Source organism: Salmo trutta, chromosome 17 (assembly GCF_901001165.1).
Source record: "Salmo trutta chromosome 17, fSalTru1.1, whole genome shotgun sequence".
Lineage (NCBI taxonomy): Eukaryota > Metazoa > Chordata > Actinopteri > Salmoniformes > Salmonidae > Salmo > Salmo trutta.
This window is the reverse complement of record NC_042973.1, coordinates 32,706,867-32,731,860: the sequence shown is the minus strand read 5'-3', so window position 1 is coordinate 32,731,860 and position 24,994 is coordinate 32,706,867. Positions and strand designations below refer to the sequence as shown.

Sequence of the window (24,994 nt, the reverse complement as noted above, 5' to 3'; positions counted from 1 at the left end):
GAAGGCAGTCTAGCATTCTACAACTACTGTAATACGCAATTACATTGACATTATCATGTCAAACACTGTTGCTAATCAGGAAGAAAAACACTTTTGATGTAATTTTTCTGTTTTGCTTGTCTCCAGCATGCTTTGCTACTAATGGATACGTACTACAAGTGCATGGCAAGTCACTTCCACAGTGTATTGTCTCAGAATTGTTTATTCCATCATGGTTGAACTCTCTCACTCGGACTCTAACCCACTCTCTTTAGACCTGCCTGGTTAGAAGTTAGACCTGCCTGGTTAAATTAAGGATTAAGATAAAGAAAACCTACTGTATTTATATGGTGCTTATATCCCCCCATTTACAACCAAGACTGGAAATGACATTAACCCTAATCCACAGTCAAATATCTAAGAGCAACACAATATTCTAACCCAACCCCACCATCACCTCAATACCCATCACTGACCACACCCTGGGAGAGAAAAGAGAGAGAGAGAGGAGAGAGGGAGTCTTACCTGTGTGTGTGTCCTGGTTTTGGTTCTGTCTGGCTGCAGGTTGGAGAGAGGGAGGACTCCAAGGTACACCTCTGAACAAAAAGAAAGAGAGAGCGAGCGAGGAGGAGGAGAGAGAGAGGAGAAGATGACAACAGAGGCGGAGGAGGACAAAAGGGATGACAAGAGGAAAGAGGAGAGGAGATGAGGCAGTTTCTTGTCGTTTGTTTTAACCTTCTGTTCATCCAGAAGAGTCTCTGAGACAAGGAGCACAGGTATGACAGGAAAAAGGGAATGAGAGAGAGAGGAAATTAAGGAGAGAGAGAAAGGGGCAGGAGAGAGAGCGCATCTCTAGTTGGCTGTGTGTATGTGTGTGTATTATGTTGCGTTCGTAACCAAGTGGGAGTAGGGAATCTACCAGTTGTGAAGTCGTAAATAGATGCATTCACATGCTTTTAAATTGTTGAGAAACTCTGATTGGCTAATGGCCAACAAGCTGAGTAAACCATAAACTAAAAGTACAGATAACATGCTTGTAAACAAATTATAGTGTCAAAAAATCTGTTCAAGTGAATTTTTCCTAGTCGTATGTGATAAATTCCCACTTCCCACTTGGTTACGAATGCAGCATAAGTATGAGAATGTGTGTGTTCTGTCCATTAGGACAGGTCCCAGGGGGTTGAGTCCCTCTGATCCAAGTCCCGCCCCTTGTGACCTCTGCTGCTCCCTCATAGGTCGTTTTATAGGCTCGTTAGCATACTGAGACTTCAGCTGTAGACAACATCTACATTCCAACTGGATGACTGGTATTAATGTATACATGTCTCTGTGTAATTGCGTATGCATTTATGACATAGGCATTGCTGTATGTGTGATTGTGCGTGCATATACTGAAAACCAGTATGCATTATGTTTCCGGTGGTCGATACCGTTTTGTCTCATATTGACTCTATGTATAGATGCTGCTGCCTGAATTAGAACTGTAGGATGCGGTTTCTGCAGCAACGCTGGTATCAAGTTCCGGCCCCACCCAGAGATAGAGATGCAGATTCACACACATACTGTACACACACACACACAGAGCTTAGACCTCTGTGGAGCATTGTGACTTCAACTCTGTTGTTCAACTTGCTGATGATTCGGTGGACAGAGACATTGTATTGATCTATGTGTTGATTTATGTCTTATAGGGAATTATAAACTGGGTGGTTCGAGCCCTGAATGCTGATTGGCTGACAGCAGTGGTATAGCAGGCCATATACCACGGGTATGGCCCAAAAAAATGTACTTCTCTAATTACGTTGCTAACCAGTTTATAATCGCAATAAGGCACCTCGGGGGTTTGTGATATATGGCCAATATACCACAGCTAAGGGCTGTGTCCAGGCACTCCGCGATGCGTCGTGCATAAGAACAGCCCTTAGCTGTGGTATATTGGCCATATACCACACCCTCGTGTCTTATTGCTTAAATGTACTCTGTGATTGGAGGCACTATAAGAGGGTCATTCATTTAGATACACCCACAGCATTCAATTCCGGTTTCATTTTTAAAAGAAACTGAATACTAATTTAATATAGTCTTGGTTGATCCGATGGTTCTAAAATATGTGGTAACATATTTTACTTAGATTGGTCTAAAACTTTTCACCCTATATAATACATAGCACCCATGGAATTAGAATGATTCATTATATTTCTATTAAACCACCACCACATATCGGTACTCCACAACATCCTTTTAATCAGAAAAACACTTCTCCATCTGATTGGTAACAGCACATACACTGTCGACAAAGCAACAGGTGACAATGTATGTACAGGGCAGTCACCAGTGACAGGCATGGCGCTGCATTGTGTGTAAAAAAAAGGCAATATCATTAACATTATAACAATATATAAGACAACGCAAACACTTCACTAGAACCCTCTGTTATAAGGGCTACATAACGTGTCATAAACAATCATACTGTGTAAATGTATCTCAACTGATTTTACACCAACAGTCATGACTGTTTATGACGTGTTATTGCAGTGTTAAGTAGCCCTTATAACAAAGGGTTTAAGTGAAGTTGAACCAGAACAATAACAGTGGTTATAGATGGTCATACAGTAGGTGAGGGGCATTATACAGTTATGACAGCGATAATCAAAGAAGCCTGAGAGGAAAGCGGACTTTAATTATCCTCCAAACATAGTGTAGAATGTGTATGTAGTGTGGCACAGCATAGAATTCAGCAGATTCCAAAATAAAACAGGATGTTCCAGCCCTGTACTAGCACAGGGCTATGAATATGTTGTGCTAATACAGGGAGTAGATCAGAAATGTATGACCCAGGGGGTTCTCGGACTAAAGTTGAGAAACACTGATCTAACCCCTAATTAAGCATTACCAAGGGACTAAAACCTGCACACACAGGGGTCACCGAGGACCGCTATTGGACGACGCATTAAGCTTTTCAGGCCCACTCCTTGGGCTACGACCACTAACCCTGGGAGGATTGGCCACATTGGTGGTATGTTTATCAACTCAAAGAGCAGTTTGTGGTGGTAGCCCATAGAGTGGCCCACCTGTTATAGCTCCCCTTCATAGTCCAGTGCATAGCAGAATACACACAAGGCTATACACACACCAGGGTTGAGATCAATTCAGTTTGTTTTCTATTACATTTTATTTCACTTCCTAAATTGAAAACGGAATTGACCCCAACACGCATTTCGGCACTTAATTGCATGCATGATAGATTTTTTTTGGTAACCTTGTTTGAACAAAACACTTACTACTGTATTCTATAAATCATATATTTTTTTTTAAATAACAAAGTTGCTCTGCAAACAAAAAGACAAGCCAAAGGAAATATCCTTTACATTGTCCGAGAGGGTGGTGGAGGTAGAGCTGGAACAAGGAGGTGAGTCCTGATCGTGTACTACTTAGTACAAAGTAATGCATTCACTAGTGTGTATAATAGGCCAGGAAATCAAATAAATTGTCCTTGTCATCAGAGTGAAAAGCTCCATCTCAAATGTCACTCCATATAGTGCGCTACTTTTAAGTTGGGATTTGAATTCCATGACTGAGTTGAATTGGAATTGAGCCCAACCCAGCATGGGAAGTGGAAGGGTTAGAATTCATCGTGTCTTGCCAAGGCTTCTCCAAAGTCAGTAGCCTGGCTACCAACGAAGAGGTCATACTTCTCAACGATCTCTGCCTTGGTCAGTTTGCCATCCTACAAAGGGAGAAAAAAAAATAAGAAGTGTTTCAGTATATGCTTAAATGCACACACGATGTAGGCAACTAGCTCAAACATCAACACGTGTGTGTACACACCTTGTCATTATCTGACTCGTAGACCAGGTGTTTGGCTTCTGCCTCTGCGTGGTCGTAGTCTGAAGGTAGGATCCAGTCTTTGGTCTCCTCCTTGTCCATGCGGCCATCTTTGTTTGTGTCTCTGAACTCAGTAAACTGTTCTCTCTCTGTCCTCACCCACTCCGGCTCTGAAGGATCCCCCTCTTGGTTATACATGTCACCTTGAGGATGGGAGAGAGGTGAAAGAAAGGGAGAGAGAAATGTTAATGAACCGCTCTGTTCTCACCCACTCAGGCTCTGCTGATGCTATAAATGGCACCTATGTCCTCCTCCAGGTGTAATAACATTTAAGAACCATGTATTAAAACAGGCATTAAATAACCCATGTACTTCTCCAGATGTTATAACTTACCTATGTACTCGTCCAGGTCTATGAAGCCGTCTCCGTTCTTATCGATGTCCTCCATGGTCTCCTACAGGAGGGTAGCGGCACAAAGATGTTACTACCTGGCTACCTTATACAATAAATAAAACATTTAAGTTGTTTTGTGACCTACCAGTACAACTATATCCTTCATATGGTCGTACTCCTCAGGATGGAGGAAGGCTGTAAACTCCTCTTTATTGGCCTTCAGGTCAGCATCCAGGTCAGACATTTTGAATCTCCTCTCATCACGTGAAATCATCTGTCTGTAGCTGAAGCCATCCTCTGGGTCTGGATCATCTAAAAGGTCACACACCGATTAGAAAAATCAGACCTTCCAGTAAAAAGGCACTGATCAGGTGTCGTAGATTACATTCTTATACTCCTTTCAGAGTGTCCCCCGTACCCAGTATGTATCCATATGTAGCGTTCTTGTACTCCTCCCAGGCTACCAGTCCATCTCCATTATGGTCATGACCTTTCCACTGGCGGTCCACGTCATCATAGATCCACCTCTTCTGACTGTGTTTGATCCACTTTTTCATCTCCTCTACTGACACATACCCATCCTTGTCCTCATCTATACGCTCTACCAACATACTGTAGGGAGAGAGAGAGATGACGTGTTAAACCATCTTTTCATTTCTTCTATACAAATCCATCTCTCACTTCTATACAAATGTTGCTGCTTAGAGTGTGTGTGTGTGTGTGTTACCCAAGTCTCTCCTTGCTCTCTTCTGGTGTGAGCTGATCAAAGGTCTTGGCCTCGTCCTGTCCTAGAAACGCCTCGTGGTCGTAGTCAAAGTTCTCTGCATCTTCATGGTCGCGGCTGCTTAGCGGGTCGTCGTGGTGGACGCGGTCCTTTTTCTCGATGGTGGGTTTACTAGAGGCATAGACCACGCACAGCGCAAAGCACATGACCAACGGCCGCAGCTCCATAATCTGACACATACACACAGGAGCGAGAGCAGAGTTAACTAACTTGGTTTACTACACAACAATAGTTTGTGACAGTGCGTTTAGTTAACAGGAATTCGTCATGACTTTCCTTAGTTTAAGTAATTCGGGGTTTCCCCTACTCATATGCGGTTTCACCGTTTCTGGCTAAAATAAACAGGGTAGCTAGCTAATTTGAGAGTACTGGGGCGTATTCATTACGGAAAGAGTTTAAGAACCAAACTGAGCAAAACGAGAATTTCTATCTAACAAATTCAGGTAGGTCACTCCACGTTTCGTTCCGTTTGCTTCCGTATAAGAAGCGTTTTGCAACAGAATCGGCGTAATGAATACACCCTTGGTACCGGTGCAGTTTGCAAGCAAGTTAGCCCGACATCAGTTGTTGAACTCAACGCGGGATGTCATTTGCACTGCCTACTTCAGTGTGTGTAACGTTAATGTTACAATAACTAAGCAGGGGGGAAACATAGATGAACTGTGCATTTACGTAAGCCTAAAATAGATACTTTACTCACCACGGGTCTTTCTGAAAAGTCTTTCGATTTTGAATATCTACACACTCATCGTTTCCGGTACTAAAAACTCAACCAGCCAACAGCGTTACATATGCGTTTGTGCCTTGCCTTTCGTCCATTGGTCCACTTCAGGACAGCTGCGGCCTTGTGATTGGTCAATAACCGCCACGTCCTCAAGCTATGAGCTATGGAACGCGGCTTGGGTCTTTGCTGTCAAAAACGTTATTTGACGTGTCAAATAAGATTGTTGACCAATCAATCAGGACATGAATATGACTGCACGTCACATAATAATTTAACGCCTTCATACATGTTTTACGTAGTTTGTTTTTTTACGTAGTTATTGCACATTGATTACACAATCACATTTCATATGTCACAACGATTCATCGATACGTATGCTATGATACTGGTGAAGTTGTTTCGCGCACCTACAGTGCTGGTCATTTAAAAGAAAGCTAGCTAGTTCATGGATGCAAACAATGTTCTTCCCCAAAAACATAGAACACGACATCTGTTTCAGTAGCTATAGTTAGCTAGCTAACTGTATAGCTAGGTGTCATCATCTAAAATAACCCTAATTCATAAGATAGTTCTTATTTATTTAATGGTGGTCGGGTCCATATATGTGAAGCTAGCCACAATAAGGATTAGCCACAATAGTGTATTTTGCGGTTAGCCTTCAAAATAAACGTATGTCATTGACAGTGATGCAAGTGCCTACAAATAGTAGAATTATGCCATAATTGAATAGATCATGCTAAACGAGGTTGGAATGTTGTTATATAAAATCAACAAAAGACAATAATTTGTTAATTTGACAAAAATCTGTTGAAATCACACTGTATTATACTTTAAAATTGCATTGGGGGTATACTTATTTCACTGTACAGCCTTACCTATGGATTGTGGATCAATGACATGGGGTATCAGTCTACTCAATGACACCCAGAGAACATTAGCATCGTAGCTCTTATTGCGGGACTCTGAAACAACTGTGAATTGAGCCACATTTATTGACAACCTATGTGTATTGGACATTATTCACAAGGCAAAACAATACTGTGTGTATGTTTTGGAGTCTGATGACTCAGAGGATGTTGGGAAAAATTATCTTGGGTTTTGAGTAGACTGATACCCCATTTCATTGATCCCCATCCTTAGGTAAAGCTTTCCAGTGCAATATGAATGTCACACACCAGGCTGACGGGTTTGATTCACGTGGCTAATGACTCTCAACCGGACCTGGTTATGGTTTGTGAAGCTGGCCACAATAAGGATTAGGCATAATAGTGGCATTTGCTGTTTGCCTTCAAAATAAAAGTACCTCTTTGAAAGTGATGCTGAAGATTATAATTGGCTGGAATTATGCCATATATAGATTAGATAATGTTAAACAATGAAATTGAGTATCAGTCTACTCGGTGATACCGACAGAACACAACTGTGAAGAGTTTACGCAAATATTAGCATTGTAGCTCTTATCGCGGGACTGTGACTGTGTGAAATCACCTTATAAGGTTAGCTTTGGGCAACAGGGTTACGTAGCTGGCTAGCTAGTTCAATTTCAATAGTCGAACAAGTGGCTACCTAGCTAATACTTACAAGGATTCCTAAATCATTGCTAAGAACAATGAAAATGACTGCAGTTTCTGCTGGTCATTGTTTTCAGGCTGGTTGTATTGGTGTTAGCTAGGTACCAAGCTAAAGCTAGCTACCCCAGAAGTTGCGGTCGAACAAATAATGCCTTATTACGCGGTATTGTAAACACATCGTTCGTGACTGGTGTTTGCAGACTTTTTTGTACAACTTTGACAGTGCTACAGATAGTGGTGGTGGCGCTTGGCTTGCACGTACAAATTCAGGACACAACATTCTATAATATAAGTGTTATTTTACGTGTCAAAGTAAAAGCTCATTTAACGTGTCAAATAGTGTTATTTGAAGTGTATCATTTTTGACACGCAAGACCCAAACGCGTTCCACAATGAGCGCGTTAAACCCCCTGTTGGCTTGGAGGTCCTCTTTGTGTTCTGGATGAAGTAAGAGTCGTGTCTGGCTGGGAACGTTCAGTCACTCAGTGGCTGAAACTGTAAGTCTCCTGCAACAGAAACAGCAACAAACAACACAAACAGCCGCATTTAAGCTTATTGATATGGCAAAAAAAACTGAGCTGAATTAAAGCATCTAAATGTTTGTATTTGACTACAAAGGTAACATTTTGCGCAGTACATTTGGCATTGATTGGAGTCACTAGAAGAAAAGGTCCAACCCCGCCTCAGTTATCAATCGATCCAAGATAGAGAGCACAGCACAGCAGTGTGTTGGTATGTGAAAGTGAAGGCTCACTGTGTGTTTGTGTGTGTGTGATAGAGAGAGAGAGAGTCCAGTGTGAGAGTGAGTGAGTAAGTGTCAAATCAAAGTTTATTAGTCGCATACACAGATCTGTATTATAGCAGGTGCAGCTAAATGCTTGTGTTTCTAGATCCAATAGTGCGGTAATACAAAACAATTCACATCTAATCCAAAAAGTTTTTTAAAAAACATTCTGAACAAGCAATTTCAGAGTCTGAAATATACACTGAGTGTACAAAACATTAAGGACACCTGCTCTTTCCATGACAGACTGACCAGATGAATCCAAGTGAAAGCTATGATCCCTTAATGATGTCACTTGTTAAATCCACTTCAATCAGTGTAGATGAAGGGGAGGAGACAGGTTAAATAAGGATTGTGTCTATGTATAAGTGCCATTCAGAGGGTGAATAAGCAAGACAAAAGACAAGTGCCTTTGAACGGGGTAGGGTAGTATGTGCCAGGTGCACCGGTTTTTGTCAAGAACTGAAACGCTGCTGTTTTTTTCACGCTCAACAGTTTCCCATGTGAATCAAGAATGGTTCACCACCCAACTTGACACAACTGTTGGAAGCATCGGAGTCAACATGGACCTGCATCCCTGTGGAAGACTTTCGACACCTTGTAGTCCATGCCCCGACAAATTAAGGCTGTTCTGGAGGGCAAAAGGCTGGGGTGCAACTCAATAGTAGGAAGGTCTTATTAATGTTTTGTACACTCTCATATATATATATCTATATATATATCTATATATCTATATATATATATATATATATATATATATATATATATATATATATATATATATATATATATATATATATATAGTACCAGTCAAAAGTTTGTACACATCCACTCATTCAAGGGTTTTTCTTCATTTTTATTATTTTCTACATTGTAGAATCATAGTGAAGACATCAACTATGAAATAACACATATGGAAACATGTAGTAACCCAAAAAGTGTTATGTTATATTTTATATTTGAGATTCTTCAAAGTAGATACCCTTTGCCTTAATGACAGCTTTGCAGGTAGTCACCTGGAATGCATTTAAATTAACAGGTGTGCCTTGTTAGAAGTTAATTTGTGGAATTTCTTTCCTTCTTAATGCGTTTGAGCCAATCAGTTGAGTTGTGACAAGGTAGTGGTGGTATACAGAAGATAGCCCTATTTGGTAAAACACCAACTCCATATTATGGCAAGAACTGCTCAAATAAGCAAAGAGACATGACAGTCCATCATTACTTTAAGACATGAAGGTCAGTCAATCCTGAAAGTGTCAAGAACTTTGTGCAGACGAAAAAACAATCAAGCTCTATGATGAAATTGGTTCTCATGAGGACCGCCACAGGAAAGGAAGACCCAGAGTTATTTCTGCTGCAGAGGATAAGTTCATTAGAGTTAACTGCACCTCCGATTGCAGCCCACATAAATGCTTCACAGAGTTCAAGTAACAGACACATCTCAACATCAACTGTTCAGAGGAGACTGCCTGAATCAGGCCATCGTGGTTGAATTGCTGCAAAGAAACCACTACTAAAAGACACCAATAAGAAGAAGACACTTGCTTGGGCCAAGAAACACAAGAAATGTACATTAGACTAGTGGAAATCTGTCCTTTGGTCTGATGAATCCAAATGTGAGATTTTTGGTTCCAACCACTGTGTCTTTGTGAGACGCAGAGTAGCTGAACGGATGATCCCAGCATGTGTGGTTCCCACCGTGAAGCATGGAGGAGGAGGTGTGATGGTGTAGAGGGTGCTTTGCTGGTGACACTGTTGGTTGATTTATTAAGAATTCAAGGTAAACTTAACCAGCATGGCTACCACAGCATTCTCCAGCTATAGGCCATCCCATCTGGTTTGAGCTTAGAGGGACTATCATTTGTTTTTAACAGGACAGTGACCCCAAAACTCACCTCCAGGCTGTGTAAGGGCTATTTGACCAAGGAGAGTGATGGAGTGCTGCATCAGATGACCTGTTCTCCACAATCACCCAACCTCAACCCAATTGAGATGGTTTGGGATGAGTTGGACCGCAGAGTGAAGGAAAAGCAACCAACAAAGAAAAATCCATGTCTCAGACTGGCCAATAAAAAGAAAAGATTAAGATGGGCAAAAGAACACAGACACTGGACAGAGGAACTATGCCTAGAAGGCCAGCATCCCGGAGTCGCCTCTTCACTGTTGATGTTGAGACTGGTGTTTTGCGGGTACTATTTAGTGAAGCTGCCAGTTGAGGACTTGAGGCGTCTGTTTCTCAAACTAGACACTAATGTACTTGTCCTCTTGCTCAGTTGTGCACCGGGGCCTCCCACTCCACTTTCTTTTCTGGTTAGGACATTTATAAGTGACCCCAAACTTTTGAACGGTAGTGTATATTTTTAAAACTATATCTTCCCGTTGTCTCTGAATTATTAGATAACAACCCAGCATTCACAAGGATGCAACAAACATCCTTGTTTCTTGTTATAACAATGTGTGACATTTCCCCATACATGCAGTGAAAATGTCTGCAGACAGAAAAGGTTTCTTCACAGCAAACTCTTCTTGAAATGTATGAAAATGCATTAAAAGGTGGAAATGTACCATAATAGTTTTATCAGACAAAAACGTTGTACAGAGTACATTATACAGTAAGTTTCTCCAGTTTACAGAGTGGATCCTCCAAGACATCAGAGAGCGTCTTCTCCCCTGAGTCTCCTAGTTTATTCATTTGTAGCTCTAGCTCTCTCAGGTGTGAGGGGTTTGACCTCAGAGCTGAAGCCAAAGAGGCACAGCCTTCCCATGTGACCCAACAACATGACAGCCTGCAGAGGGAGAAACATCTGTCATTCTGTCAGTTCTGGACACACTGATTGCTTTCCTCAACAGCACATTATTTGCCTGATGGGTGGCAACAACTTAAAAAGGTTAAAACATGCTATATTTGATCACTACATTTAGTTTATAATTTGTTTTCATGCAACTTAATGGACTCCAAGAAAGATGGCCTTACCCCAGTTTTTCCACTTTACAGTGTGTATTCCCCAGTCCAGCAGAGAGCAGCTTCACTCCTGAATCCTGCAGGTTATTGTAACTCAGGTGCAGCTCTCTCAGACTAGAGGAGTTTGAGCTAAGAACTGAGGCCAGAGACCCACAGCATTTCTCAGTGAGGTTACAGCATTTCAGCCTGGGAATAAATATGAAGGTAATATTTATAGATTGTGACTGTGCAATGTTAATGTCCATCAGCAAGCTGCCTGCAAGCCTCCAGGTGGATCAGTTATAGCGCCCCTATTCTGACATGGAATATGCTGTAATACTTACGAAAGTCTTTCCAGTTTACAGAGTGGATCCTCCAGGACAGCAGAGAGCATCTTCACACCGGAGTCTCCTGGTTGGTTGTTGGTCAAGTCCAGCTCTCTCAGATGTGAGGGGTTTGACCTCAGAGCTGAAGCCAGAGAAGCACAGCTCTCCTCTGTGACTCCACAGCCTAACATCCTGCACAGTGGTTTGTTTGTATGATATGCAGTTTCATAGCACATGATGACATTATTCATGTTCAAACATATAACTACCCAATTTAGTTTTCCTTTATCCTTTGTGAACATTGTTTATTTCATTGAAGAACATGTATTTTAATTACACATCACCTCATTGTTTCCAGTTTACATTGTGGTTCCTTCAGTGCAGCAGAGAGATGGTTAATTCCTGAGTCTCTTAACTTATTTCCACCTAGGTCAAGCTCTCTCAGGTGTGAGGGGTTTGTTATCAGAGCTGAAGCCAGATAATAACATCCTTCCTCTGTGATTTTAGAGTTATACAGCCTGCAGAGGGAATCAGCATCATTTAATGTCCTACTGTCATCGGCATTGTAGTACACTTCATTACTCATTGAGAAGTAACTTCAAGTTTCTAAGAGCAACTGGAGAGCTGTACTTCCTCATTCTCCCTTAGGTTTCTGATCTCAGAATTAAATGCCCATGCCCAGATATCCTCAACAAAATCAGATCACAAATCACATAATCACTTGACCTAAATCCTGAAATTACAGACCATTCTTGAGATGTTCTAGTACTCACTTCAGTTTTTGCAATTTACACTGTGGATTCTCCAGGACAGCAGAGAGCAGCTTCACTCCTGAGTCTCCTGGTTGGTTGTTGGTCAGGTCGAGTTCTCTCAGGTGTGAGGGGTTTGACCTCAGAGCTGAAGCCAGAGAAGTACAACCCTCCTCTGTGACTCCACAACCAGAAAGGCTACAGATGGAGAGAGAATTACATTTACATTTTAGCCATTTAGCAGACAATCTTATCCAGGCTGACTTAGAGTTAGATAATAACTATCCTCATGTAAACAGCTATTAGAGGTCCATGTATTGCAATGCAGGAAATGTAAAACTTGTAATATAGGCTTCTGAAGTTTGTAATTTCAACTTTCCCATCAGAAAAATCTATCAACCCCTACAAAAATGTCCATGAATTATAATCCACATAATTCAAATTTCCTGTTGCCGCAGGATTCTTTTCCTGCTGTAGCAATCTGGCTCAAATTAAGATCCGACATCTGTATGAAACTAACCTCAGTATGTCCAGTTTACAGTGTGGATCCTCCAGTACAGTAGAGAGCAGCTTTAGCCCAGAGTCTCCAAGGATATTACTGCTCAGATCCAGCTCTCTCAGGTGTGAGGAGTTTGACGTTAGAGCTGAAGCCAGAGAAGCACAGCCAACCTTTGTGGTACCACAGCTCTTCAGCCTGCAGTGAGAAAAATACTCAGCTCTATACACAACTGGACATTTAAAATAGTTGAATCATTTAACATTTCCAGAAACGAAAGTAAATATACATTTCCACTCTGAGAGATGCCCTTACCTCAGTGTCTTCAATTTACAATCTGGATTCTTCAATCCATCAGAGAGCAGCTTCACTCCTGAATCCTGCAGTTTATTGTCACTCAGGTCCAGCTCTCTCAGTGAAGAAGAGTTCGATCTGAGAGCTGAAGCCAAAGACTTACAGCAACTTTCAGTCAAGTTACAATCTTTCAGGCTGGAATAAATAATAAAACAACACATTTGGTCCACAAACAGGGTAAAGACTACAAAGACCATGAGGAAATTATGAAAATGTGTCTATAAATACTCACATTGCTGTTCTGGTGGCTTTGACCACTGGTAGCAGCCTAAGAAGACCCTCCTCTGATCTGAAATACTTTCTCAGTTCGAACACATCCTGCTTCTCCACTGAAGTCAGCAAAACAAAGACCAGAGCGGACCACTGTGCAGGTGACAGTTCAGCTTTTGAGAGACTTCCTGAGCTCAGATAGCTTTGGATCTCCTCCACTAGAGAAATGTCATTCAGTTCATTCAGACAGTGGAACAGGTTAATGCACCTCTCTGGATTGGGATTCTTCCTGATCTTCATCTTTATGTACTTGGCTGTTTCCTCACTGCTTTGGGACTTGATTTCTGTCTGTAACAGTAAGCCTTGTAAGAGAGTTTGATTGGACTCCAGTGATAGGCCCAGAAGGAAACGGAGGAACAGGTCCAGGTGTCCATTCATACTTTGTAAGGCCTTGTCCACTGCACTTTTGTGTAGAAACAATGCAGGTGTTTCTCCTGACATTGTCTTAATATTTACACCTCCAGAGAGAAGATTTACATTGCTGTTTTTGAATATGAGAAACACATACAGAGCAGCTAAAAACTCCTGAATGCTTAGATGTACAAAGCAGTATACCTTCTCCTGGCACAGCCCTTTCTCCTCTCTGAAGATCTGTGTGCACACTCCTGAGTACACGGATGCTTCTGTAACATCAATGCCACATTCTCTTAAGTCTTCCTCGTAGAAGATCAGATTACCTTTTTCCAGCTGTTGATAAGCCAGTTTCCCCAGTGTCATTATCATTACTGTATTCCAGTGGTGATCAATGTAATCTTCTCCAAGATACTTTTTAGTACTCTGTTTGGTCTGAAAGATCAGGAAGTGTGTGCACATTTGAGTCAGAGTCTTGGGGATCTCTCCACTCTCTGCTTCACCCAACATTCTCTCTAGAACAGTGGCTGAAACCCAACAGAAAACTGGTATGTGGCACATGATGTAGAGACTCTTTGAGGATTTAATGTGTGAGATGATTCTGCTGGCCAGGTTCTCATCACTGAATCTCTTCCTGAAGTACTCCTCCTTCTGTGGGTCATTGAACCCTCGTACTTCTGTCACCTGGTTAACACACTCAGGAGGGATCTGATTGGCTGCTGCAGGTCGGGAGGTTGTCCAGAGAAGCGCAGAGGGTAACAGATTCCCTTTAATAAGGTTTGTCAGCAGCACATCGACTGAGGTTGACTCTGAGACATCAAAACAGGTCTTATTGTTCTGGAAGTCAAGAGGGAGTCGACACTCATCCAGACCATCAAATACAAACAGGACTTTGCACTCTTCATAGTTAATCATTTTGGATTCTTTAATTTCCATGAAAAAAGATTGTAAAAGTTCCATCAAACTGCATCTCTCCATCCTCATCAAATTCAGCTCACGAAAAGGAAGTGGAAATATGAACTGAATATCCTTATTGGCTTTTCCTTCGGCCCAGTCCAGAATAAACTTCTGCACGGAAATGGTCTTTCCAATGCCAGCGACTCCCTTTGTCAACGCAGATTTTATATGCCTGTCTTGTCCTGGTAAGGGTTTAAAGATGTCATTACATTTGATTGGTGTATCTTGTGTTGCTGGTCTCCTGCATGCTGCCTCAATCTGTCTTATCTCATGGTCATTATTGACCTTTCCACTTCCACCTTCAGTGATGAAAATCTCTGTGTAGATGTCATTGAGAAGTGTGGGGTTTCCTTGCTGTGCTAGTCCCTCAAAAACACACTGAAATCTCTTCTTCAGAGTTGATTTGAGCTTCTCTTGGATTTCTGCCTCAGCACTGACATTTTGGTGCCTGGAAAAATGACACAAAATGTTTAAACATTTTATATCAAAGGAGGAACAAATGGAAACTGAATTTCTACAGTTATGAAGACCTGAGACAATGTGGTCTCCAAGTGATATGAAGCCATAGAAACAGCAGACACTCACATTTTCTGATCTACGGGTAAGACATTCGCTCCTTCATATGGCTCCATGGACACAGTGCAGGAAGGAGGACAGTCCTGTCTCTGCTGAGGGAGTGGAAGGACCCTGTCAAAACAAACTTAAATCTTTACAAAGAACAAGAAGTCATGGGTGCGTGTTTATGAGTTTTGTTTTAAAGAAACCATGAACTCTAAATATTGCAATAACCTTTTATTTGACGTAAGTGGTTCATTACTGAATCTCATTGGCAGGCCCATAGACTTGTCACTCTTCATAGACAAACAGCTGGGTACAGGAGACACTGGTCTCTCTTGTTGGATCCTGACAAAAAACAAGAAAATTATATTTAGTCGTGCTAAGGAAGAAATAGTCAAAATTGTTGTTGAGGAGTAATTATAATCTACAGTGCCAGTCAAAAGTTTGGACACACCTAGAGTACTCGTTCCAGGGTTTTCTTTATTTTTACTATTTTCTACATTGTAGAATAATACTGAAGACATCAAAACTACGAAATAACACATATGGAATCATGTAGTAACCAAAAAAGTGTTAAACAAATCTAAATATACACTACTCAAAAAATAAAGGGAACACTTAAACAACACAATGTAACTCCAAGTCAATCACACTTCTGTGAAATCAAACTGTCCACTTAGGAAGCAACACTGATTGACAATAGATTTCACATTCTGTTGTGCAAATGGAATAGACAACAGGTGGAAATTATAGGCAATTAGCAAGACACCCCCAATAAAGGAGTGGTTCTGCAGGTGGGGACCACAGACCACTTCTCAGTTCCGATGCTTCCTGGCTGATGTTTTGGTCACTTTTGAATGCTGGCGGTGCTTTCACTCTAGTGGTAGCATGAGACGGAGCCTACAACCCACACAAGTGGCTCAGGTAGTGCAGCTCATCCAGGATGGCACATCAATGCAAGCTGTGGCATGAAGGTTTGCTGTGTCTGTCAGCGTAGTGTCCCGAGCATGGAGGCGCTACCAGGAGACAGGCCAGGACATCAGGAGACGTGGAGGAGGCCGTAGGAGTGTGTCTGCATGTGTCTGCTCAAACAGTGCACGTGTCTGCTCAAACAGTCAGAAACAGACTCCATGAGGGTGGTATGAGGGCCTGACGTCCACAGGTGGGGGTTGTGCTTACAGCCCAACACCGTGCAGGACGTTTGGCATTTGCCAGAGAACACCAAGATTGGCAAATTCGCCACTGGCGCCCTGTGCTCTTCACAGATGAAAGCAGGTTCACACTGAGCACGTGACAGAGTCTGGAGACGCCGTGGAGAACGTTCTGCTGCCTGCAACATCCTCCAGCATGACCGGTTTGGCGGTGGGTCAGTCATGGTGTGGGGTGGCATTTCTTTGGGGGGCCGCACAGCCCTCCATGTGCTCGCCAGAGGTAGCCTGACTGCCATTAGGTACCGAGATGAGATCCTCAGACCCCTTGTGAGACCATATGCTGGTGCGGTTGGCCCTGGGTTCCTCCTAATGCAAGACAATGCTAGACCTCATGTGGCTGGAGTGTGTCAGCAGTTCCTGCAAGAGGAAGGCATTGATGCTATGGACTGGCCCGCCCGTTCCCCAGACCTGAATCCAATTGAGCACATCTGGGACATCATGTCTCGCTCCATCCACCAACGCCACGTTGCACCACAGACTGTCCAGGAGTTGGCGGATGCTTTAGTCCAGGTCTGGGAGGAGATCCCTCAGGAGACCATCCGCCACCTCATCAGGAGCATGCCCAGGCGTTGTAGGGAGGTCATACAGGCACGTGGAGGCCACACACACTACTGAGCCTCATTTTGACTTGTTTTAAGGACATTACATCAAAGTTGGATCAGCCTGTAGTGTGGTTTTCCACTTTAATTTTGAGTGACTCCAAATCCAGACCTCCATGGGTTGATAAATTGGATTTCCATTGATTTATTTTTGTGTGATTTTGTTGTCAGCACATTCAACTATGCAAAGAAAAAAGTATTTAATAAGATAATTTCATTCATTCAGATCTAGGATGTGTTATTTTAGTGTTCCCTTTATTTTTTGGAGCAGTGTATTTTATATTTGAGATTCTTCAAAGTAGCCACCCTTTGCTTTGATGACAGCTTTGCACACTCTTGGCATTCTCTCAAACAGGTTCATGAGGTAGTCACCTGGAATGCATTTCAATTAACAGGTATGCCTTGTTAAAAGTTCATTTGTGGAATTTATTTCCTTCTTAATAAGGATCGGCCCATTTAAAAAAAAATGTTTGCCTAAAATGACATACCCAAGTCTAACGGCCTGTAGCTCAGGCCCTGAAGCAAGGATATGCATTTTATTGATACCATTTGAAAGGAAACACTTTGACATTTGTAGAAATGTGAAAGGAATGTAGGAGAATATAACACATTAGATCTGGTTAAAGATAATACAAAGAAAAAAACAACCGTTCTTTTGTGGGGTTTTTTAACCATCATCTTTGAAATGCAAGAGAAAGGCCATAATGTATTATTCCAGCCCAGGTGCAATTTAGATTTTTGCCACTAGATGGCAGCAGTGTATGTGGAAGTTTTAGACTGATCCAATGAACCATTGTATTTCTGTTCGAAATGTTGTATCAAAACTGCCCACATGTGCTTAATTAGTTTATTAATAACTTTTCATGTTCAAAATTGTGCACTCTCCTCAAACAATAGCATGGTATTCTTTCACTGTCATAGCAACTGTTAATTGGACAGTGCAGTTAGATTAACAAGAATTTAAGCTTTCTGCCATTATCAGATATGTCTATGTCCTGGGAAATGTTCTTGTTACTTACAACCTCATGCTGATTGCATTAGCCTAGGTTAGCTCAAACCTCCCACAGGGGACCCACCAATCCTGAAGAAGTTTTAATCAGTTGTGTTGTGACAAGGTAGGGGTGACATATAGAAGATAGCCCTATTTAGTAAAATATCAAGTCCATATTATGGCAAGAACTGCTCAAATAAGCAAAGAGACATGACAGTCCATCATCACTTTAAGACATGAAGGTCAGTCAATCCTGAAAGTGCCAAGAACTTTGTGCAGTCGCAAAAACCATAAAGCGCTATGATGAAACTGGCTCTCATGAGGACCGCCACAGGAAAGGAAGACCCAGAGTTACTTCTGCTGCAGAGGACAAGTTCATTAGAGTTAACTGCACCTAAGATTGCAGCCCAAATAAATACGTCACAGAGTTCAAGTAACAGACACATCTCAACATCAACTGTTCAAAGGAGACTGCATGAATCAGATGTTCATGGTGGAATTTCTGCAAAGAAACCCCTACTAAAGGACACCAATAACAAGAAGTGACTTGCTTGGGCCAGGAAACACAAGCAATGGACGTTTAGACCTGTGTAAATCTGTCCTTTGATCTGATGAGTCCAAATTTGAGATGTTTGGTTCCAACCACTTTGTCTTTGTGAGACGCAGAGTATCTGAATGGATGATCTCCGCATGTGTGGTTCCCACCGTGAAGCATGGAGGAGGTGTGATGATGTGGGGGTGCTTTGCTGGTGACACTGTCTGTGATTTATTTTGAATTTAAGGCACACTTAACCAGCATGGCTACCACAGCATTCTGCAGCAATATGCCATCCTATCTGGTTTGCGCTTAGAGGGACTAACATTTATTTTTCAACATGACAAAGACCCAAAACACACCTCCAGGCTGTGTAAGGGCTATTTGACCAAGGAGAGAGATGGAGTGCTGCATCAGATGACCTGGCCTCCACAATCACCCGACCTCAACCCAATTGAGATGGTTTGGGATGAGTTGGACTGCAGAGTTAAGGAAAAGCAACCAACAAGTGCTCAGCATATGTGGGAACTCCTTCAAGACTGTTGGAAGAACATTCCTCATTAAGCTGGTTGAGAAAATGCCGTGAGTGTGCAAAGCTGTCATCAAGGCAAAGGGTGGCTACTTTGAAGAATCTAAAATATATTTTGAATTGTTACTACATGATTACATATGTGTTATTTCATAGTTTTGATGTCTTCACTATTATTCTACAAAAGTAGTAAAAATAAAGAAAAACCCTTGAATGAGTAGGTGTGTCCAAACTTTTGACTGGTACTATATGTGTGTGGTTAAAACAACAAGTCTTATAACCCTTGTTCACAAGAAAAGTTGATTGGTAGTCCCATAGACTGGTCACTCTACATAGACACACAGCTGGTTACAGGAGACACTGATCTCTCCTGATGGACCCTGACAAAAACCATGGAGATTATTTTTAGTCTGACTGGGGAAGGGTAAGGGTGCTCAGATATCTGTATTGCCATCAATCTTAAATGGAAGAACTTTGGAACCACTAAGACTCTTCCTAGAGGTGCCCACCCAGCCAAAGTGAGCAATCGGGGGAGAAGGACCTTGGTCAAGGAGGTGACCAAGAACCCGATGGTCACTCTGACAGAGCTCCAGAGTTATTCTGTGGCGATGGGAGAACCTTCCAGAAGGACAACCATCTCTGCAGCACTCCACCAATCAGAACATTATGGTAGAGTGGCCAGAGGGATCCACTCCTCAGTTAAAGGCACATGACAGACCACATGGAGTTTGCCAAAAGGCACCTAAAGGACTCTCAGACCATGAGAAACAAGATTCTCTGGTCTGATAAAACCAAGACTGAACTCTTTGGCCTGAATGCCAGGCGTCACGTCTGGAGGAAACCTCACACCACGGTGAGGCATGGTGGTGGCAGGATTGAGGGAAAGATGAACAGAGCAAAGTACAGAGAGATCCTTGATGAAAACCTGTTCCAGAGCGCTCAGGACCTCAGACTGCGGCAAAGGTTCACATTCCAACAGGACAACGACCCTAAGCACAGAGCCAAGACAACGCAGGAGTGGCTTTGGGACAAGTGTCTGAATGTCCTTGAGTGGCCCAGCCAGAGCCCGGACTTGAACCCGATCAAACAGCTCTGGAGAGACCTGAACATAGCTGTGCAACGACGCTCCCCATCCAACCTGGACTCCCGAGTGGCACACCAGTCTAAGGCACTGCATATCAGCGCTAGAGGCGTCACTACAGACCCTGGTTCGATTCCAGGCTGTATCACAGCTGGCCGTGATTGGGAGTTCCATAGGGCGGCACACAATTGGCCCAGCGTCGTTAGGGTTTGGCCAGGTTAGGCAGTCATTGTAAATCAGAATTTGTTTTTAACTGACTTTCCTAGCTAAATAAAGGTTAAATAAGCTTGAGAGGATCTGCAGAGAAGAATGGGAGAAACTCCCCAAATACAGGTGTGCCAACCTTGTAGCATCATTCCCAAGAAGACTTGTGGCTGTAATCGCTGCCAAAGGTGCTTCAACAAAGTACTGAGTAAAGGGTCTGAATACATTTGAATTTGTAAATGTGATATTTCAGTGTTTTTGTTATACATTTGCAAAAATGTATAAACCTTTTTTTGCTTTGTCATTATGGGGTGTTGCGTGTAGATTGATGGGGGGGGGACAATTGAATTAATTTTAGAAATAAGGCTGTAACGTAACAAAATGTGGAAAAAGTCAAGGGGTCTGAATACTTTCCAAATGCACAGTATATTTGTGGTTAAAACAAGAAGTCTTATTACCCCAGTTCACTGGAAAAGTTTATTGGTGGTCCCATAGACTGGTCACTCTTCATAGACACACAGCTGGTTACAGGAGATGCTGGTCTCTCCTGATGGACCCTGACAAAAACCATGGAGATTATTGTTAGTCTGACTGGGGAAGAAATAGTTTTTGACGGTGCTCAGATATCTGTATCAGAATTATGTAGGTGTGTGGTAAAAAGTCTTGTTACCCCTGTTCACTGGACAATGGTTCTTTACTGAAGTTATATGGAGGATCGATTGACATGTCACTCTTCATGGACACACAGCTGGGTACAGGAGATGCTGGTCTCTCCTGATGGACCCTGACAAAAACCATGGAGATTATTGTTAGTCTGACTGGGGAAGAAATAGTTTTTGACGGTGCTCAGATATCTGTATCAGAATTATGTAGGTGTGTGGTAAAAAGTCTTGTTACCCCTGTTCACTGGACAATGGTTCTTTACTGAAGTTATATGGATGATCGATTGACATGTCACTCTTCATGGACACACAGCTGGGTACAGGAGATACTGGTCTCTCCTGCTCCTCTTTCTCGCCTGAGACAATCTTTTTCGAAAAACTGTCCCCCTCCTCTCTCTCTGCAGAGAGACTCATTTTAGAGGTCGTAATTCCCTTCTCATGGGCAGACAAATACTACTGTCCTCTGACCTAGATCAGCCCTGTGAACACACACACACCCACACCCACCTCCACCCATACAGAGATAAAGGGAGAGAGAAAGTATCAATCATACACAATGCAGTCAAATAGCTACTACACACACTACCCAATTTAAGAGGCTGATTTCTGTAACATTTGTTGGTTATCCAGGAAGTGTATCACTTTCGACTGTTTACGCATTTGCCAGCTATTGTCAACTGGACTACTTTAGCTTGTTAGCAACTTCGCTAGCATGTATACCTAGCTGACACATGTACAAGCCATAGCAGTGACAGAAATTTGTAGAATTTAATCGAATGAGGTGGTCCTTTCTGCAAACAGTGTATTTTCTTAGCTGGCTAGATTACACAGTTCGCAAACAGTACCAATAGTTGAATAGACATTAAATACGCTACTCCTTTAGTCTCCCCTTTTCCCCATCTCTGCTCTACTCTTCTCTTTCAATAACTTTCTATTTTCTTGTAGCAAGAAACAAAAACAGTCTGTAATGCTTACCACTGAGATGGGTTCCTCGGTTTGAGAATGTTGCTGTAGGCTGTAGCTTCTTTGTTTGACTGCTCAAAGGAGAGAAGGGCAGAAAGAAGGGAGGGCAAGCCAGGGCAGGAACCGTATTTGACTTCCGCCTCATGGTAATTTGATAGCTAGATTAGCTACATTTGCTTGGTAGGTTGTTATGCCTCTTCCCTCTCTTTACGGATGCTTTTACTCTGTGTGGGCGCATGGAAACAGAGTATTCTTCTGAGCCACAATCTTCAGACTGACATAGGATAAAGGGCAATGTGCATCACCAAAGTTGTCCGAAGTGATTTAATAAAAAAACAGGAAGAAATTTACACCAGCTGTCTGCATATGAAACCTTGTGAAACAGCCTGTTTTAAAACCTGGAATAAAATGGATTAAAGGTGGATTAACAAGTGACTCAGTGTGGAGTACAAACAAACAAAGCCTCCACTGTGATCCAACAGTTGTACATTTGATGAGAAAGAAAATATCTTTGCTGATAAATGTAGATACTTTACGCCCACTGTAACAGTGTCTCTCTCCACCAGAGAGCACTGTTGTTTAATGAATGGTGAGGTTTGTCACCTGCTCCTCCTCGTCTACCAAATCCTACTGCCAATATACCTTTTTACTTCCCCTACGTTTGTCTTTTTCAATATATATTTTTACTTATCTCTATGGTTCTATTTTTATATTGATCTATTTCTCTCCTTCTCTCTCTTTCTATCTCTCTCTCTTTTTCCAACTCTCTCTGTCTCTGTGCACCATCTCCAATATGCTGGACTTCAGTGGGGTTGCCATGTCGACTAGAAAGGATGTTACCATAGCAATCGCTCATTTAGGTGGGATACCATCGGATACCATACTGTAACCAAAGACATATAAATGTCAAATAGGGTCTGGGAAGGTGGGGGTTTGAGGTTGGGGTTTCTGGGAAGGGTTTAGGGGTGTTAGGGGTCTCGTTATCAGTGGTTAATTGCCACATTAGCAGGAACAGGGTAAAACTGTGGTGGATCAAACTGTATTACAGTGATAGCAACACCTCCTGGCACACGCCTGGTGGCAGTGGGAGGGGCGACTGGCATCAGGTGTGTGTGTGTCTAATTACATTTGGGTTGGTTGCATGATGGTTGTTTTATTGATCTAGTCTGCATTCCCACACAGATGTCGATGTCTCTCTCTCTCTCTCTCTCTCTCTCTCCAATCACATGTATGTGTTTAGTTGCTGTTTACTACATTGTCTCTGAATATACAGCCTATGCATGCCTCTGACACGCACATATTCCCCTGAGAGATTTCTCCACGTGCTGCGCCTGTCACAAGATCATATATAAACACAATTGTACATTGTTTAAAAAATATATATCCTCTATGAACAATATTAACATTTACAGTAGATGTTAATAAGACCAGAATGCCTTTCCAGTGATCTGTGCAATTTTACACATTTTGCCATTGGACGGAGAGAAAATGTAGTAATTTTATAACACATTTCATGCAAATCTACTCATTTTGCCATGGGGCAGAGAGTAATTTTTTCTGTTTTAAAGCAAGTTTTCTGCAGTTCTACACATTTTGCCATGGGGTGGAGATTTATCACCTGGGCTAGACAATCTGGACCCTCTCTTTCGAAAATGATCTGCCGAAATTGTTGCAACCCCTATTACTAGCCTGTTTCTCTTTCGTATCGTCTGAGATTCCCAAAGATTGGAAAGCTGCCACGATCATCCCCCTCTTCAAAGGGGGATATACTCTAGACACAACCTGCTACAGACCTATATCTATCCTACCCTGCCTAAGGTCTTCGAAAGCCAAGTTAACAAACAGATTACCGACCATTTCGAATCCCACCGTACCTTCTCCGCTATGCAATCTGGTTTCAGAGCTGGTCATGGGTGCACCTCAGCCACGCTCAAGGTCCTAAATGATATCATAACCGCCATCGATAAAAGACATTACTGTGCAGTCGTATTCATCGACCTGGCCAAGGCTTTCGACTCTGTCAATCACCTCATTCTTATCGGCAGACTCAACAGCCTTGGTTTCTCAAATGCCTGGTTCACCAACTACTTCTCTGACAGAGTTCAGTGTGTCAAATCGGAGGGCCTGTTGTCCGGACCTCTGGCAGTCTCTATGGGGGTGCCACAGGGTTCAATTCTCAGGCCAACTCTTCTCTGTATACATCAATGATGTCGCTCTTGCTGCTGGTGATTCCCTGATCCACCTCTATGCAGACGACATCATTCTGTATACTTCTGGCCCTTCTTTGGACACTGTGTTAACTAACCTCCAGATGAGCTTCAATGCCATACAACTCTCCTTCCATGGCCTCCAACTGCTCTTAAATGCAAGTAAAACTAAATGCATGTTCTTCAACTGATCGCTGCCCGCACCTGCCCGCCCATCCAACATCACTAATCTGGACGGTTCTGACTTAGAATATGTGGACAACTACAAATACCTAGGTGTCTGGTTAGACTGTAAACTCTCCTTCCAGACTCACATTAAGCATCTCCAATCCAAAATTAAATCTAGAATCGGCTTCCTATTTCGCAACAAAGCATCCTTCACTCATGCTGCCAAACGTACCCTCGTAAAACTGACCATCCTACCGATCCTCGACTTTGGCGATGTCATTTACAAAATAGCCTCCAACACTCTACTCAACAAATTGTATGCAGTCTATCACAGTGCCATCCGTTTTGTCACCAAAGCCCCATATACTACCCACCACTGTGACCTGTACACTCTCGTTGGCTGGCCCTCGCTTCATACTCGTCGCCAAACCCACTGGCTCCAGGTCATCTACAAGTCTTTGCACACCAGCTGTTGTTGCTTGTTAGGTCCTGTGAAAGATAATATTATAAGACAATATTATAGATAAGATCCTTACCATTTCCAGAATTAACCTAATATTGATGCATAATAAAATGCTTTTTATAGGCCTATTTTCACTTGGTTTCCATGTATTTGATGCCATTCAATTTGCTCGGCTCCAGCCATTATTATGAGCCGTCCTCCCCTCAGCAGCCTCCACTGATGTAAGCCTATACATTTCTATAGTTTCTGTTGTTGTTCTTGACAAGTTTATGCTGAATAAACCAGATTATTTTGCATAATAAAAACTGCATCAAAATA

The 24,994-nt window shown here is 42.3% G+C and overlaps 2 protein-coding genes across 6 annotated transcripts; both read right to left on the bottom strand.

Annotated features, from left to right (window-relative positions):
- Positions 1-3,539: 3,539 nt before the first annotated feature.
- calub (calumenin b) lies at positions 3,540-5,802 on the bottom strand. Its single transcript, XM_029696559.1, has 7 exons — positions 5,683-5,802; positions 4,926-5,152; positions 4,617-4,810; positions 4,344-4,510; positions 4,199-4,259; positions 3,808-4,007; positions 3,540-3,706 (listed from the first exon to the last, which is right to left on the bottom strand). The coding sequence occupies exons 2-7, from the start codon at positions 5,147-5,149 to the stop codon at positions 3,602-3,604; spliced, it is 951 nt and encodes a 316-aa protein (XP_029552419.1). The 5' UTR covers positions 5,150-5,152; positions 5,683-5,802; the 3' UTR covers positions 3,540-3,601.
- A 4,808-nt stretch (positions 5,803-10,610) lies between these two features.
- LOC115152058 (NACHT, LRR and PYD domains-containing protein 12) lies at positions 10,611-22,016 on the bottom strand. 5 transcript variants are annotated; one of them, XM_029696536.1, is made up of 14 exons: positions 21,851-22,016; positions 21,111-21,273; positions 20,884-20,997; positions 20,672-20,770; positions 15,295-15,408; positions 15,091-15,192; positions 13,160-14,953; positions 12,889-13,062; positions 12,598-12,771; positions 12,102-12,275; positions 11,673-11,846; positions 11,347-11,520; positions 11,036-11,209; positions 10,611-10,847 (listed from the first exon to the last, which is right to left on the bottom strand). In XM_029696536.1, the coding sequence occupies exons 1-14, from the start codon at positions 21,981-21,983 to the stop codon at positions 10,667-10,669; spliced, it is 3,744 nt and encodes a 1,247-aa protein (XP_029552396.1). In that variant the 5' UTR covers positions 21,984-22,016; the 3' UTR covers positions 10,611-10,666. The 5 variants fall into 5 exon arrangements, with proteins under 5 accessions (XP_029552396.1, XP_029552398.1, XP_029552399.1 ...); XM_029696538.1 differs by having other exon boundaries at positions 20,884-20,937; positions 21,165-21,273; positions 21,851-22,015; XM_029696539.1 differs by having other exon boundaries at positions 21,111-21,382; positions 21,851-21,935.
- Positions 22,017-24,994: the final 2,978 nt, after the last annotated feature.